The sequence below is a fragment of the Sander lucioperca genome, chromosome 24 (genome assembly GCF_008315115.2).
Source record: "Sander lucioperca isolate FBNREF2018 chromosome 24, SLUC_FBN_1.2, whole genome shotgun sequence".
Taxonomy (NCBI): Eukaryota; Metazoa; Chordata; class Actinopteri; order Perciformes; family Percidae; genus Sander; species Sander lucioperca.
In genome coordinates this window covers 4,528,050-4,541,087 of record NC_050196.1, presented here as the reverse complement: position 1 = coordinate 4,541,087, position 13,038 = coordinate 4,528,050, and the positions used below count along the sequence as shown (strand labels likewise).

General features: G+C 41.6%; 2 protein-coding genes across 6 annotated transcripts in view; one reads left to right on the top strand and one right to left on the bottom strand.

Annotated features, from left to right (window-relative positions):
• The window catches only part of LOC116058583 (zinc finger protein OZF-like), a 228,922-nt gene extending 217,423 nt beyond the window's left edge, over positions 1–11,499 (bottom strand). The window contains exons 1-3 of one of the 5 annotated variants that reach the window (XM_035998351.1): positions 11,305–11,498; positions 2,825–3,479; positions 2,107–2,656 (exon numbers count right to left, since the gene is read on the bottom strand). In XM_035998351.1, the coding sequence (XP_035854244.1) occupies positions 2,329–2,656; positions 2,825–3,479; positions 11,305–11,368 (1,047 nt within the window). In that variant the 5' untranslated portion in view covers positions 11,369–11,498 and the 3' untranslated portion in view covers positions 2,107–2,328. Of the gene's footprint in view, positions 1–2,106; positions 2,741–2,824; positions 3,480–11,304 lie in introns of those variants that run through there. The other 4 variants (XM_031311474.2, XM_031311473.2, XM_035998352.1 and 1 more) reach the window with 4 other exon arrangements.
• LOC116058582 (gastrula zinc finger protein XlCGF57.1-like) overlaps positions 1–13,038 on the top strand; it is a 308,880-nt gene that overhangs the window by 46,220 nt on the left and 249,622 nt on the right. The gene's annotated exons all lie outside the window — the stretch shown is intronic.

Here is a 13,038-nt window from a genome sequence, read left to right as displayed (position 1 = left end):
TGGTGCATATGCACAAACAACAGTCAGAGTTTTCCCCCCCACAACCCGCAGGCGTAGGGAGGCGACCCTCTCGTCCACCGGGGTAAACTCCAACGTAGCGGCGCTCAGCCGGGGGCTTGTGAGTATCCCCACACCCGCCCGGCGCCTCACACCCTGGGCAACTCCGGAGAAGAAAAGAGTCCAACCCCTATCCAGGAGTATGGTTCCAGAACCGAGACTGTGCGTAGAGGTAAGCCCCACCAGATCTAACCGGTAGCGCTCCACCTCCCGCACCAGTTCCGGCTCCTTCCCCCACAGAGAGGTGACATTCCACGTCCCCAGAGCCAGCGTCTGCAGCCCGGGTCTGGTCCGTCGAGGCCTCTGACCTTCACTGCCACCCATGTGGCAGCGCACCCGACCCCAGCGGTTCCTCCCACAGGTGGTGGGCCCATGGGATGGAGAGATGGATGCCACGTAGCTTTTTCGGGCTGTGCCCGGCCGGGCTCCGTGGCAAACCCGGCCACCAGACGCTCGCTGACGAGCCCTCCATCTGGGCCTGGCTTCAGATGGGGGCCCCGGGCTTCCTCCGGGCAGGGTCACTCCATCTCTTCCTCGGTCACTCATAGGGTTTTTGAACCATTCTTTGTCTGGCCCCTCACCTGAGACCACTTTGCCTTGGGAGACCCTACCAGGAGCACAAAGCTCCAGACAACACAGCCCTCAGGTTCATAGGGACACACAAACCTCTCCACCACGATAAGGTGATGGTTCCATACTATGCTATGATTTTTTCATAATGTTTTGTCATATTATACCATGATTTTTTTTTTAAATGTATTTGGACATACTACAATATGACTTTTTCATCACTTTTTGACATACTATACTATGATTTTTCTTCACTTTTTCGACATACTATACTATGACTTTTTTGACATACTATACTTTGACTTTTTTCGACATAGCATACTATGACTTTAATGGCTTTTTTCAGCATACTTTTTTTTGTTGGCACTGTGGTTCAGTGGTTAGCAGGGACTGCAGACTCTGACCCTTTAACCCTTCAATTCCCAGTCCGGGCTTGGCTTTTTTGCGTGGAGTTTGCATGTTTTTCCGGACTTTCTTTGACATTCAATACAATTACTTTTTTTTATGACTTTTTCCAACATACTATACTGACTTATTTATCAGTTTTTTGACATACTATACTATGACTTGTTTTCCAATATACCATAGCGTCACTTTCTTTGACATACTATGACTTTTTTCGATATACTAAACTATGACTAATTTCCGACCTTTTTTGACATTACACTAACTTTTTCATAACTTTTTTTCGACAAACTATACTATGATTATTTTTTGTATTACTTTTTATTTAATATTTTTGAAATGCTATTTTTTAACATACTATTTCTGGTACAGGATATACAATCCACTATTCCAGACTCTAAAAAACACAAAACATAGAACATAAAATATATTCACATTTTAACATTTTATAAAAAACACATTAATTTCATAATTGAAGTTTTCTAACAATTCATAAATAAATTACTGACAAGCTTTACAATTATACATTACACCTTTTGACAGGCAAAATGCATCCAAGGGGAACGCACAACTTCTTCTGGAAGCTCATTCCAAGTTCTTTCTCTTTTTAGACAGGCATGTTCTAGGGTAAAGTTTTATAGGTGTAATACTATACTGATGTTTTTATCACTTTTTTCTTCAAACTATACTATGACTTTTTTCGACATACTATACTATGATTGTCACCTTTTTTCTACATACTATACTAGGACTTTTTCTTTTCTTTTTTCCAATGACTTTTGACGTTTTTCAACATGCTATAATATGGCTTTATCACATTTTTGACATTCCTATACTATGACTTTTTGACATGCTATGGCATGGTATTTTCTAGTTATAAACTCAAGCCCAAATTAAACCCAACATTATTAAGTTGGCTGTAAAAGTTTTTAACTACAATCCAGAATTGTTTTGAATGACAGAAATCTCTTCAGATGAGATCTGCAGTGCAACATGGACACATGTAACGTTATAGTATGAAACAGTGGGTTTATTAGGATCGTAATACTTTAAAAAACGAACAATGACCCATAACAAACAAAATGAACAAGAAATAACTTTGGAAAGCATTAGTTTAATAGGATTCAACAGGAGTTAGGAGGAGACATGCCATGCGCACAGTGTTTATACAACAACGTGTAACTTTTTGTATGGATCATACTATGGTTTTAACCTTAAATTGTTATAAACAAATCATTATTTGAAAATATATTAAGCAGTATCTTGGTGACACACATGGTGGGTCACCAAGAGACTTCATTCATTTTTAGAGTGTTTAAACCTGACTGAAGTTCTATGCTCTCCTTCCAGACTAGAGCTCCACTTCACACTGCTTAACAGTTTCCCTCCTGTGTGGGTTATCATGTGTCTATGTAACCCCCCTTTCTCTTTAAAAGCTTTCTTACATACTGAGCAGCTAAATGGTTTCTCTCCTGTGTGGATTCTCATGTGTGCCTGTAAATGTCCACTCACTCTAAAAGCTTTCTTACAGACTGAGCAGCTAAATGGTTTCTCTCCTGTGTGGATCCTCATGTGTTTCTGTAAACTTCCACTCTCTGTAAATGCTTTCTTACAAACTGAACAGCTAAATGGTTTCTCTCCTGTGTGGATTCTCATGTGTGCCTGTAAATTTCCACTCACTGTAAAAGCTTTCTTACAGACCGAGCAGCTAAACGGTTTTTCTCCTGTGTGGATTCTCATGTGAGCCTGTAAATACTCGCTCAGTTTAAAAGCTTTCTTACAGACCGAGCACCTAAATGGCTTCTCTCCTGTGTGGGTTCTCATGTGTTTATGTAAATGTCCCCTCTGTTTAAAAGCTTTCTTACAGACTGAGCAGCTAAATGGTCTCTTTCCTGTATGAGATCTCATGTGTCGCTTCAGATGTCCACTGGTGCCAAATCTTTTCTCGTGCTCTTTCTCACCAGTAGTACATCTTGAGTCATTGACAAGGACTTCATCATTATTCATAGAGTTCAAACCTGACCAAGGTTCTCTGGTCTCCTTCCAATCAGCACTGTCATCAGTCTCAGGTTCAGAAGACTCTCCAGTCTCGTCATCAGTATCTGGTTGTAAATGTGTATCTGGATCTGAGTTCATGGCTGATTCTGGTCCTCCACAGTCCTCTCCCTCAGCTTCTGTTTTCATCTGTTCAGTTTTTCTTTGATTAAGCCGTGATAACTGATGTTTCTCTTCATCATCCTCACTCTTCACAAGGACAGGAGTGAATGGGAACTTGGTGATAGTCGCCTCCTCCAGCCCTTGAAGCTGCTCTGGGTCCTGACTGATCTGGAGTTCCTCCTGTTCCTCTTTAATGTGGGGGGGCTGTGTGTCCTCCTGGTCCAGACTGGAACTCCACTCCTGCTGATGTTCTTCACCAACAATCACTTTCTGGACATCTGAAGGTAAAGCTGAAACACAAACAGCCATGAATGTATATCTTAACAATACTTTGCAATTGGCTACATTCACTCCAATAAGGACACAGGTTCATGATGACTTCATCTGCCTTACCCAGGTCCCCAACGTCTGAGCACAACTCTTCTTGCTGCTGAGTTTGTCGCCTAAAGCTAGTACACTTCCACTCCAAAAAAGTCAAACCCCCACCCTGCTCTCCAACCAGCTGTAAAAGTTTTGTCAGTATGTCTGAGAAAATTACAGAGCTGGAAGGTAGGAAAACTCTGCTGCACCAGATCAGAGAGGATGAGGCCCTGCTCAATTGCACGTTAGCTATGGCAAATGCTGCAGCTCATTTTTCTGCCTCTATACCTGCCTTGGATACCACTGTTCCAGGATCTGACGCTGCTCCTGTCCCGGCCCTATTGATACTGAAGGAATTATTATTGTTTTGCGCAATGAATCACCTTTTTGGGGATCTGCCCATACTCGAAAACTCACGTAAATTTGCACACGCATCAGGCAAGGTACAATTTTTATATTTTGTAGGTTTCGTAAATAGGCATGCAGAAATGGCTCGCTAGCGCCCGCTAGCCCGTGCAGTATATTTAATGTAGACTTACGAAAATTGGTACACATGTGTCAAGACGTACAAAAAAGCCTGGACAACAGGAAGTCCGCCATTTTAATTGAAAGTTTGAAATCAGCATTTTTTTGCCATTACCACACATCGTACTTAAACGAACTCCTCTGAGAGTTTTCATCCGATCGACTTCAAATTTGATCCGTGCCATCTTAAAGTGGACAAATTATGCTTTTCAAGTAATTTTCAATTAATGAGGTAAACATATTGTAGACAAATCCCTGTGAGCTAAAACGTTCAGATTTCCTGTTGTAAACGCTCCGGTTTCAATAGCTTTTTCTATTCTCAGCTAGGTGTTAAGTAACACTTAGCCAAACTTCTCCGATTGGTCATCGGTTCCAGGTAGGCAGGACTGGAGTGTTTTTATTTTTTTTTAAGATACTGCGGTGTTAACATTGTCACATGTAGCTACATGCTAACGGCAGTAAAATATGTCATCTTGGCTGCCCATGTTGTTAAATTCTCCCCAGTGACGGTAGAAAGTGCTGCATCATTCCATTACAATCTAACATTAGCATAGTGCTAACTATTAAGTAGCTGCATGCTAATGCCAGATAACTTTAATCTTGGCAGCCAATGCTGGTCAATATCGGGTCACATTACTGCCGAGAAATGTCCGGTTTTGTGTTATTTGGTTTAGAAGCCTTTATTTGTGATTTTTCACGGTACGAAGTCCTGCTATATAGTACTTGGTTGCAGTAGCTCCAGTTGCTATAGGTAAAACAAAACTGGAGTGCAGCGGAGAATTTTTGTCATTTCAACATTCGTGAACTCACATTGAATTATATAGCTAGAGTACCCGAGTTGGTTACTCGCAAAAACAATTGAGACACGGCCAGTAAAAGGGATCCCGACTGGTCCTGGTTAACGCCGCCATGCTAACCCTGCTAACTGCTAATGTTCTAGGAGGACCAGGTAAGCGGGCCACAGCTGTTTACAACGTGTAGCCTGTTCAGCGGCCGTAGCCGACAACGGTGAGTTATTTTAAGCCAGGAGAGGGGGGGCTGTAAACCAGGAAGAGAGGGCCATGAGTTTGCAGTGTGTTTAGCGATTGTTGCCGTAATTCTAACCCGATAAAATGTGTTCAGTCGGGAGGAGAGGACGGCAAGGTATTTTGAATTTTTACATATTGCACCTGGTCGTGCCATCTCAAAACCTTAAAAATGAAAATCATTAAAAGCGTTGGTTTGCATTGAATGGTGTGGGTGTGGCAGCCATTTTGAGCATTAATCGTATAATAAATAATTGTATAAGCCATATTTATTCTGCTCTTATAATACTGCAAATATTTCCTGTCCTGCCTATGCACCACCTGTCTATACTTTGTATATTACATTGCACTTTTCTGCTTTTTTTGCAGTTCTGGTTGGACGCAAACTCGTTGTCATTGTACATATTGTTACTGCACAATGACAATAAAGTTGAATCTAATCTAATTTAGCCTAATCAATGAACGAGGAAGTTGTTGTATCTTAAGTGTGCATTGTCCAATCTGCCTGAAATTTCTCATGATTGACAGGGGCCCAGTCTTGAGGATATCTACATGTCAATTTTGACTCAGTCATAGCGTCCCCTGCTGGCAACAGGAAATAAGCCTTATACATCATTTCCCACAGGTTGAGAATCTACTCTGTGGTCGTGGGTGGGGGGATGTGACGGCGCAGCGCGTGATGGCTGGGTTATGTCATAAACTAGTCAAATGATGGTTTATGAACTATTTATTGAAAACAATGACTAGGCTACATAATATTAACAGATTAACATAAAACATAAACATATCAGATTAAAAGATGATACAGATGAAGTGTAGCCTTTGATGTGCTTTGTCAATTAAATCTGGTTGGTTGGTCAAATTTATTGGTTCAGCAGATAAAATACCTGATTACCTGATGCCCGAATAGCCTATTGTGGAACTTAACCTTAATACTATGATCCATACAAAAAGGAGGTATCATTGAACTCAGTAGAGTTCATTTTCATTCCGCAGTACTGAGGCTCCGCGGCCCCCCTCTCTCTCGTGCTGCTCAGCACTAAACAGTACCTGGCAGAGGGCCAACTTCAATAGCTTGAGGCAGTCTTTTCTGAAACAGTACAGACTCAGCAGTAAAAGGAGCAGAATCAGCAAGACCAGAATTACTGAGTCAACAAGAAGTTCAGTCCATCCCTCTGTATGCTCACCCTACAAAAACTCAGAGAATGTGTCGGAGACAAAGGATTTCACAGACTGTGTGCACTCTGTTAGACTGTCTCCTTCTACTTGCAAGAAGAATAAAGAAACTTAGATAACTCCAGTGTGTCAGACAATCTTAATTCCCAGCTTCATCACCGAACACCAAAGAGATTTTCCACAACACTCTGCCCCCTATACATTAGTCATGCCTCCTTTCATATCTAATGACCCGTTTCTCTTAGACTCTTGTGTGAGGTATCACTGAATAGGTTTAAATGCGCATACTATACCAGTTTTTGCCCTCATTTTGAAAAAGACGATATTCTGACTAAGCTGTTTACATGGCTAATGAAAGAGAATATTCCATTAATATTCCAGTTTACATATAGCCATGTAAAATACGATTTTTCCATAGGTATCCACCGGTGGCGGACTTGTTCGACCGTGCCAACACAGCATCGTTCTTTCATTCCTTCAACCAGCGTCTTGAAAAGGTTGACAGAGTAGCTGTGTTTCTCATTATCTGTTGGGCATGCATCTCTACCTGAACCATAGCAACGCACAGAGCTGACGTATGCCGTAAACTACGGTAAAAACCCAGATTTTAACGCATATTCCAAATGCACTGTATATATGTCCAAAGAATGCTTCTAAAAGCCGAAATTATACCGGCATATCCCACGTCTTAATCGGACAATGTGATATTTGAAAAAAGGCCTTATTTGGAACGAACTGATGGAACTTAGTAGAGAGTTACCTTTTCATTGGTGACGGTTTGCTCCGCCCACTATGTTACGTACATTTGCAATACACTATTTCCAACGCTGTAGACTCCACCATGTGCACTGTGTCCGACAGTTGCACACATGCACGGATGCATGGAGCAGCGTCCGCCAGTAACCCAGACAGGCAAGGCCCGTCCAACTCTGCTTGCAGCTTTAATTTCTTCTGAAATTGTCCTTCCTTCTTTAAAAGTGATAGATTTCACCACAGTAACAGGATAATATATTACATTCGGTGATGAATACCTCAACGAAATGACTGCCTGTCATTTCATATGGCGATAACAATATCACAATATAGCATGTTTTGTTTTTTTTAAATATTGTTTTGACGATATATATCACCCAGACCTACTCGGCATACCCATCGACAACTGACATGGAGTGTTTAGGTAGAAAATGTCTGCACTAGGGTCCAACAGCGGCTACACATACTTAGTAGGCTGAGTGTTTTTGGTGTTGACCAGAAAGTGTTGCTATTCTTCTACCATGCCATAGTACCTCAGTATACAGCTGAAACCCCAGATTATATATTATGAAAAACTAACTTTTGCAGTGTTGTGTGAAAACTGTGAAAAAAGACAACCCAGTCAGTTTTTCAGGGCTGCCTACAGAAACGCCATTATCTGTATCTGTTCAACCACCATAATTATCTGTCTCTGTTATGTTACATCCTATGGTATATGATATCTAATTAAACTAAGTTTTATGAACAGTCTGAACCCCACCAGACAGTCCCCTTTAACTGAAATGTTTTGTCAAGAAGATTCTGTTTGCATTGGAAATACAAACTATTTACAGTTAAGATATATAGAAAATAGCGTAAATTAAATATTAAATTCCAATAATGCAGAGTTCATAAATATTTCTACTAATTCCTAATTAGCAGATCCTGTGTTAACTAATGTGGTAACAATGGGAATTAGGGTTAGGACCTGATTTAGGAAAAAGTAATTACAGATAAAGAGTTGCTAAGTCGATGTGTCATCCTAACTTAAGATAGGAAAAGTGTATTACACAAGCATTCTAACTTCCCAAGATCTTAAATAAACTCTCCTAACTTTGGGATAACCGTTGAACTCTCCTCTTTTTTTCTGCTAAGTGCATGGGCTCTCACAACCAAATGCTAACTGGCGCTCACAACAACCAGGTGTTACCAGAGTAGCGCAAGTTAAGAGCGAGAATGCCAGGTGCGTTAAATGAGTGAGTGGTTGAGCAAGGAGACTAGTGCGAGCGTCAGCAGTGTCGGTGTGAGAGTAATGTACAAGTGAAATCACTGTGAGGAAAGTGAGAGGAGTAAGAAAAGAAGTTCTAAAGCAAGCCTGCAGTCAATAATATCTGCTCTTTGTTCTGCCACTCTGATGCTACAAAACAGACGTTAAAGGCAACATGTCACGCTAGTTAACACTAACGGTGTTTTTGTCATTTAACAGCAATTTACTGGTGAAAGAAGTTATTATCGTTACATTTTTAATGAAACATTTAAATTCCCCCCTTTTTGTGCTGATCCGAAAATGTATCGCCGCATATTTACACCACTGAGTGTCTATTCTGCCCTGAGCGCTGCACATTTGGAGATTTTTAGGATCGCAGAGAGCTGAAGAATGTTCAACTTTGGTTAAAAAAGATGTGCTCGTCACTGTCAGTTTGTACCCAGCCGTCCAATCACAGCGGAGGATGGGTGAAGAGACACTTTACAATACCAACCGCAAATATCCTACATGAACAAGTGCTGAAAAACAACAACAGAGGAGAAATGAATACTGTTGGACCGTATATCTGTGTTCCCTACCTCTATGCTTCAGCCTTTCCTTCATCCAGAACAAGGGCCAGAGCAAGTCCTCTACCTTGTGCAGGCCTATTTGGTGCCGACCGCGGAAAGCAATTTGTAACCGCCGTCATTTTTACTTCCGTGGATATTCTGTTTCTTAGCAACCAGACTCAACAAAGGCGCTTCAGCTAAAGAAAACACTCGCCCAAAAGTGCACTCGCGCTTCCAGCTGGGTGTTTTTCATAAGAGTGTCTGCCTGCCTACATAAGACATGTCCACCATGGATTGATGCAACAAAGGCACAAATCAGTGCATACAAATTCATCAGGATGCAAGAAACAAAGTGTATACACTCACATGCCCCTTGGTTATGGATTTGCTTTAAATACATTTTAATATACCGTTAACAGTGTTGTGAAAGTGGAAATTCCAGGTATGTATTTAATTCGGCTTTTAAGTATTTGGTTCATGTATATGTATGTATGCCCATGTTTGTTTACTTTATTATGAACCTAAATGCTGTTTGTAATTACCAACTTGGCGATAAACCTGATTCTGATTTATTCACTTTTTTACAAGAACTGTTTCGGTAACAATGGGATTGTTGCTTCAAGTTTGTGTGTTTCCGGGGAGCACTTAGAGTGTGACACACAGACCAAGTGTGAAGCCAAGGGGGTAAGCTTCGCCTCGGAACGTGTAGCTCCTATGGCGCCATTTTGATGTTACCAAGCCATCACCTCCCGTTAGCATTCCATTGACTGCCATTTATTTTGGCGCCACTTTGACAGCGAATAACTTTACATCTGAAGCGTTTAAAGACTATTTGTCCATTGTTTATTTCTAAAGAAACACAATAATGTATAAAAGGCTCCATTACCTTGTACCTCACGTTATGGCTCCATAGCAGATGTTTTTGTAAAAATAGGCTAACGATTGTGTCAAAACCACGCAACTTACTGTCACATAGTAGAGGAATTACCGTATAGTACAGGAGAAGCGTGCAGGCAGTTTCGACTCACATTAGCAGTTTGAGTTTAATTACGAATGTTAACTAGCATTTTAGTTAGCAATACTTAGCCTGTGCCTATGTTATCTCCTTACATATACCTACGCTCTCCGTCTCTGCAAGATTGGGAATGATTTGAGACTTAGAACTTTCAGACAGGTTGCTCACGTCACATTTACGTCTTCAAGCTTAGTTGGAGGCTGCTCAGTAACACTCAGCCATCACCGGAAAAGTGCTACTAATATACTTCAGTGGTCTCCGTCCAGAGCAACAGGAATCAGTTGGTCCATTTTATATATGTCAATGTGTGAAGCTGGCCAAAGCTGAATGTTATGAAGACTGAGATAATAAAGTCAAGTAAGCAAGTTCAATGCTTTAACCGTCCGTTCAGTATAGTTAACGTTAAGAAACAAACAGAACAGAATGAAACACTTTCTTGTTGTTGTAACATCTGGTAATAACGAGAAAATATTTCAAAAACAATACCATCACAAAATCTCATTTTAACAAGAAACAAGTTTTCAGAGCTACGGTTTTCTCATGGGGGCAGCCATTTACAGGTGTGTGTATAAAACATGATGATGACGACAAGCAACCCTCTGTTTAAAAAAAAAACGTACTTTTCTTTTCCCCTTTTCTTTCCTGACCTTCATGGATGCGGAACGTCTGCGGAACGTCTCCGGAACGTCGACGGAGTCATTAGGTTTCCATTAAAGTCAATGTGTATATTTCCACTGACTGCAGAATGTCTGCGTCCCTACTCCGTCCCAGTTCCTCCGGAGCAGATACGCAAAGCTTCTATTTTTGATGGACGACGAAGAGCGCCGCAGCAATTCAGCACAATTCAGATTGTGCGGGACAGGAAGTCGAGCACAGAAACAAAATAAAACATCTGGTTACTTTTCAAAATAAAATACACCGTGCTCACGGCAGATCATATTTCCCTGCACTACACATTGAAAACACAGCACAGAGTTGTTTCCCCTCTACTCCTCTGGATGGAAACAAACTTTGTTGGTTTTGTGGTTCTGTTTATAGAAACTACATCCTGTTATATCGCGCTAACATACGTAAATTCGCGAGATCTCGTGGTCGGCTGGCAGCAGCCGTTACGCAACAAATCCGGTGGGTATTGACGGACGGCGGAGCACGCAGCCGTTCCGCAGACGTTCTGCATCCTGTGGAAATCCACGGTGAGTGAAAGATGGAACACGTGTTTGATATTAACTATTAAGTTGTTGTTATGAAGTTAGTTAGTACTGTGACATGAGGACACTTAAACTGGAAACCATTCACAGCCGCCCCTTTCACTGATAAACCTACAAAATAACTACTTAACGCTGCTTAGACTCCTACTGAATCCTCTTCTAAAACACATTAGCTTCGGGGAGCTAGCTGCGGCTAACAGGCTGTGAATGGTTTAGCTAACGTTAGCTTAGCTTCATTAGCACAGCAGTAAAAACTAACCTTCTCCTCGCAGCTTCGACTCCGGTTTTAAAACCACCTCCAGCTGTTTCCGGTGTCGGTCCATCTCTGAGTAGCAGACTAACTCCTCGGGGGTTTTCTGCCGTTATTTGGTTCCAGCTAACGGCTCCTCTCCGCTGACTGCTCCGGTGTTTAGGTCGGTAACATATTGACGGTAGTTCTTCTTCCTCTGTCCATTCCTGGCAGACTAGGCAGTGTTACCGCATTGCTGCCCCCCGCTGGTGATGAGGACAGTCTCCATTAAAGATCCTCCTGGACCTTTATTTTCCTCAACGGCTCCGTGGATTTAACGATCAAGGAAAGTACAGGAACTTAAAATTGTGAAATGTGTGTTATTCAACTTGAACATCCAAAGTCAAACGAGCATAAGTAGAAATACATAAAAAGTGCAGTACTTTTAAAAATAACTTCATATTTTACTAAATGAAATGACAAAAATATTCTTATTAAATTATAGTGTATGCCCTTGTAAACAATGACATTCAAGGTGGGTGTATTAGGCTATAATAACTATTGATTACGTTACAAAATATACTTTGTAAAACCTCTGTTGTCTGCATGCTCTAAAACCCTCTACACTGATACTCAAGTGACCGTACACAACACACACGCTACTGCCTAAACAGAATATATTTATACATTTTGTGGACGTTGTTACTAGGTAACAACTAATCCATCCATGGGGTAGTGTAATTCAGAGGGCAGATTGTACGTCGATTCAACACAGAACCATAACATCAGGCATCAGTGAGAGGGAGAATGGCCCGTTGAGAGACCGTGAGCGGCGTCGGAGCGGCTGTGTGATGAGAGAAAGGCGAGTTACACAGTGAACAGTGAGAACGGTGGCTTCATGTGTTGTTGATACTGTCAGTAAAGTGAATGCTGTTACAGCGTGGCGACTGCAGTGCACACAGAGAGTCACGTGTAACCCACCCCAAATCTGATGGTTGTGTTTAAAACTTTTAAGCAGGGATGATGGGAGTGTGTGATCAATATTTGTCATCATAATAGGACATTTTGTACATTCACCCAAGCTCAAGATTTGAACTGAAGCTCAAATATTCCTTAAGATATAACACAAAGTATGAGTTTCCTGTTTTCACTTATTTATCAGACACAAATAGCTCAGGTTATGCCGCTTTGTTTTAATTGAGTCATTTCTCAATTCTCAACTCTTTTCAGCAGTGGCAAACACTTTGCGGTAATGCCCACTAGGCGGCAGCTGCGCAGCGCTGGTGTTGTTCTTTTCTAAACCGGCTGCAGAGGGAGAAACGGCGAACATTTAGCTCTGCAAGAAAAGGAAATAATATCCTGAGCAGCGATTTATTTTTCTTTTGATGGTGGTGTCTGAAAACCTTTATCTGTTGACATAGCTGTACGGTGGGACTGCGTGGCGGACTGTGAGAGAGACAGCACGGGTGCGACGGAGGAGCGGTGTGTTTCCACTCTGGTAGCCGTAGCGGGAGAGAGCGTGGTGGACAGCGGACTGGCCTCTGAACTTCAGGCCTGAGTTTGGATTTCCATTTCTACTATCTCACCGGTATGTTATGGGTTTTGTCTTGTTTTGGTAATCTGTTTTTTCTGTTTTGTATTTTTGCCCTGTTTCCTGTTTTACTTTGACGGTCTTGTTTTTTGTCTTGTCTTGTTTTACTTCCTGTGTTTTCCCACCCTTGTGATTGCCCTAATGTGTAATAACTGTTTCCCAGCCTTGTGTCA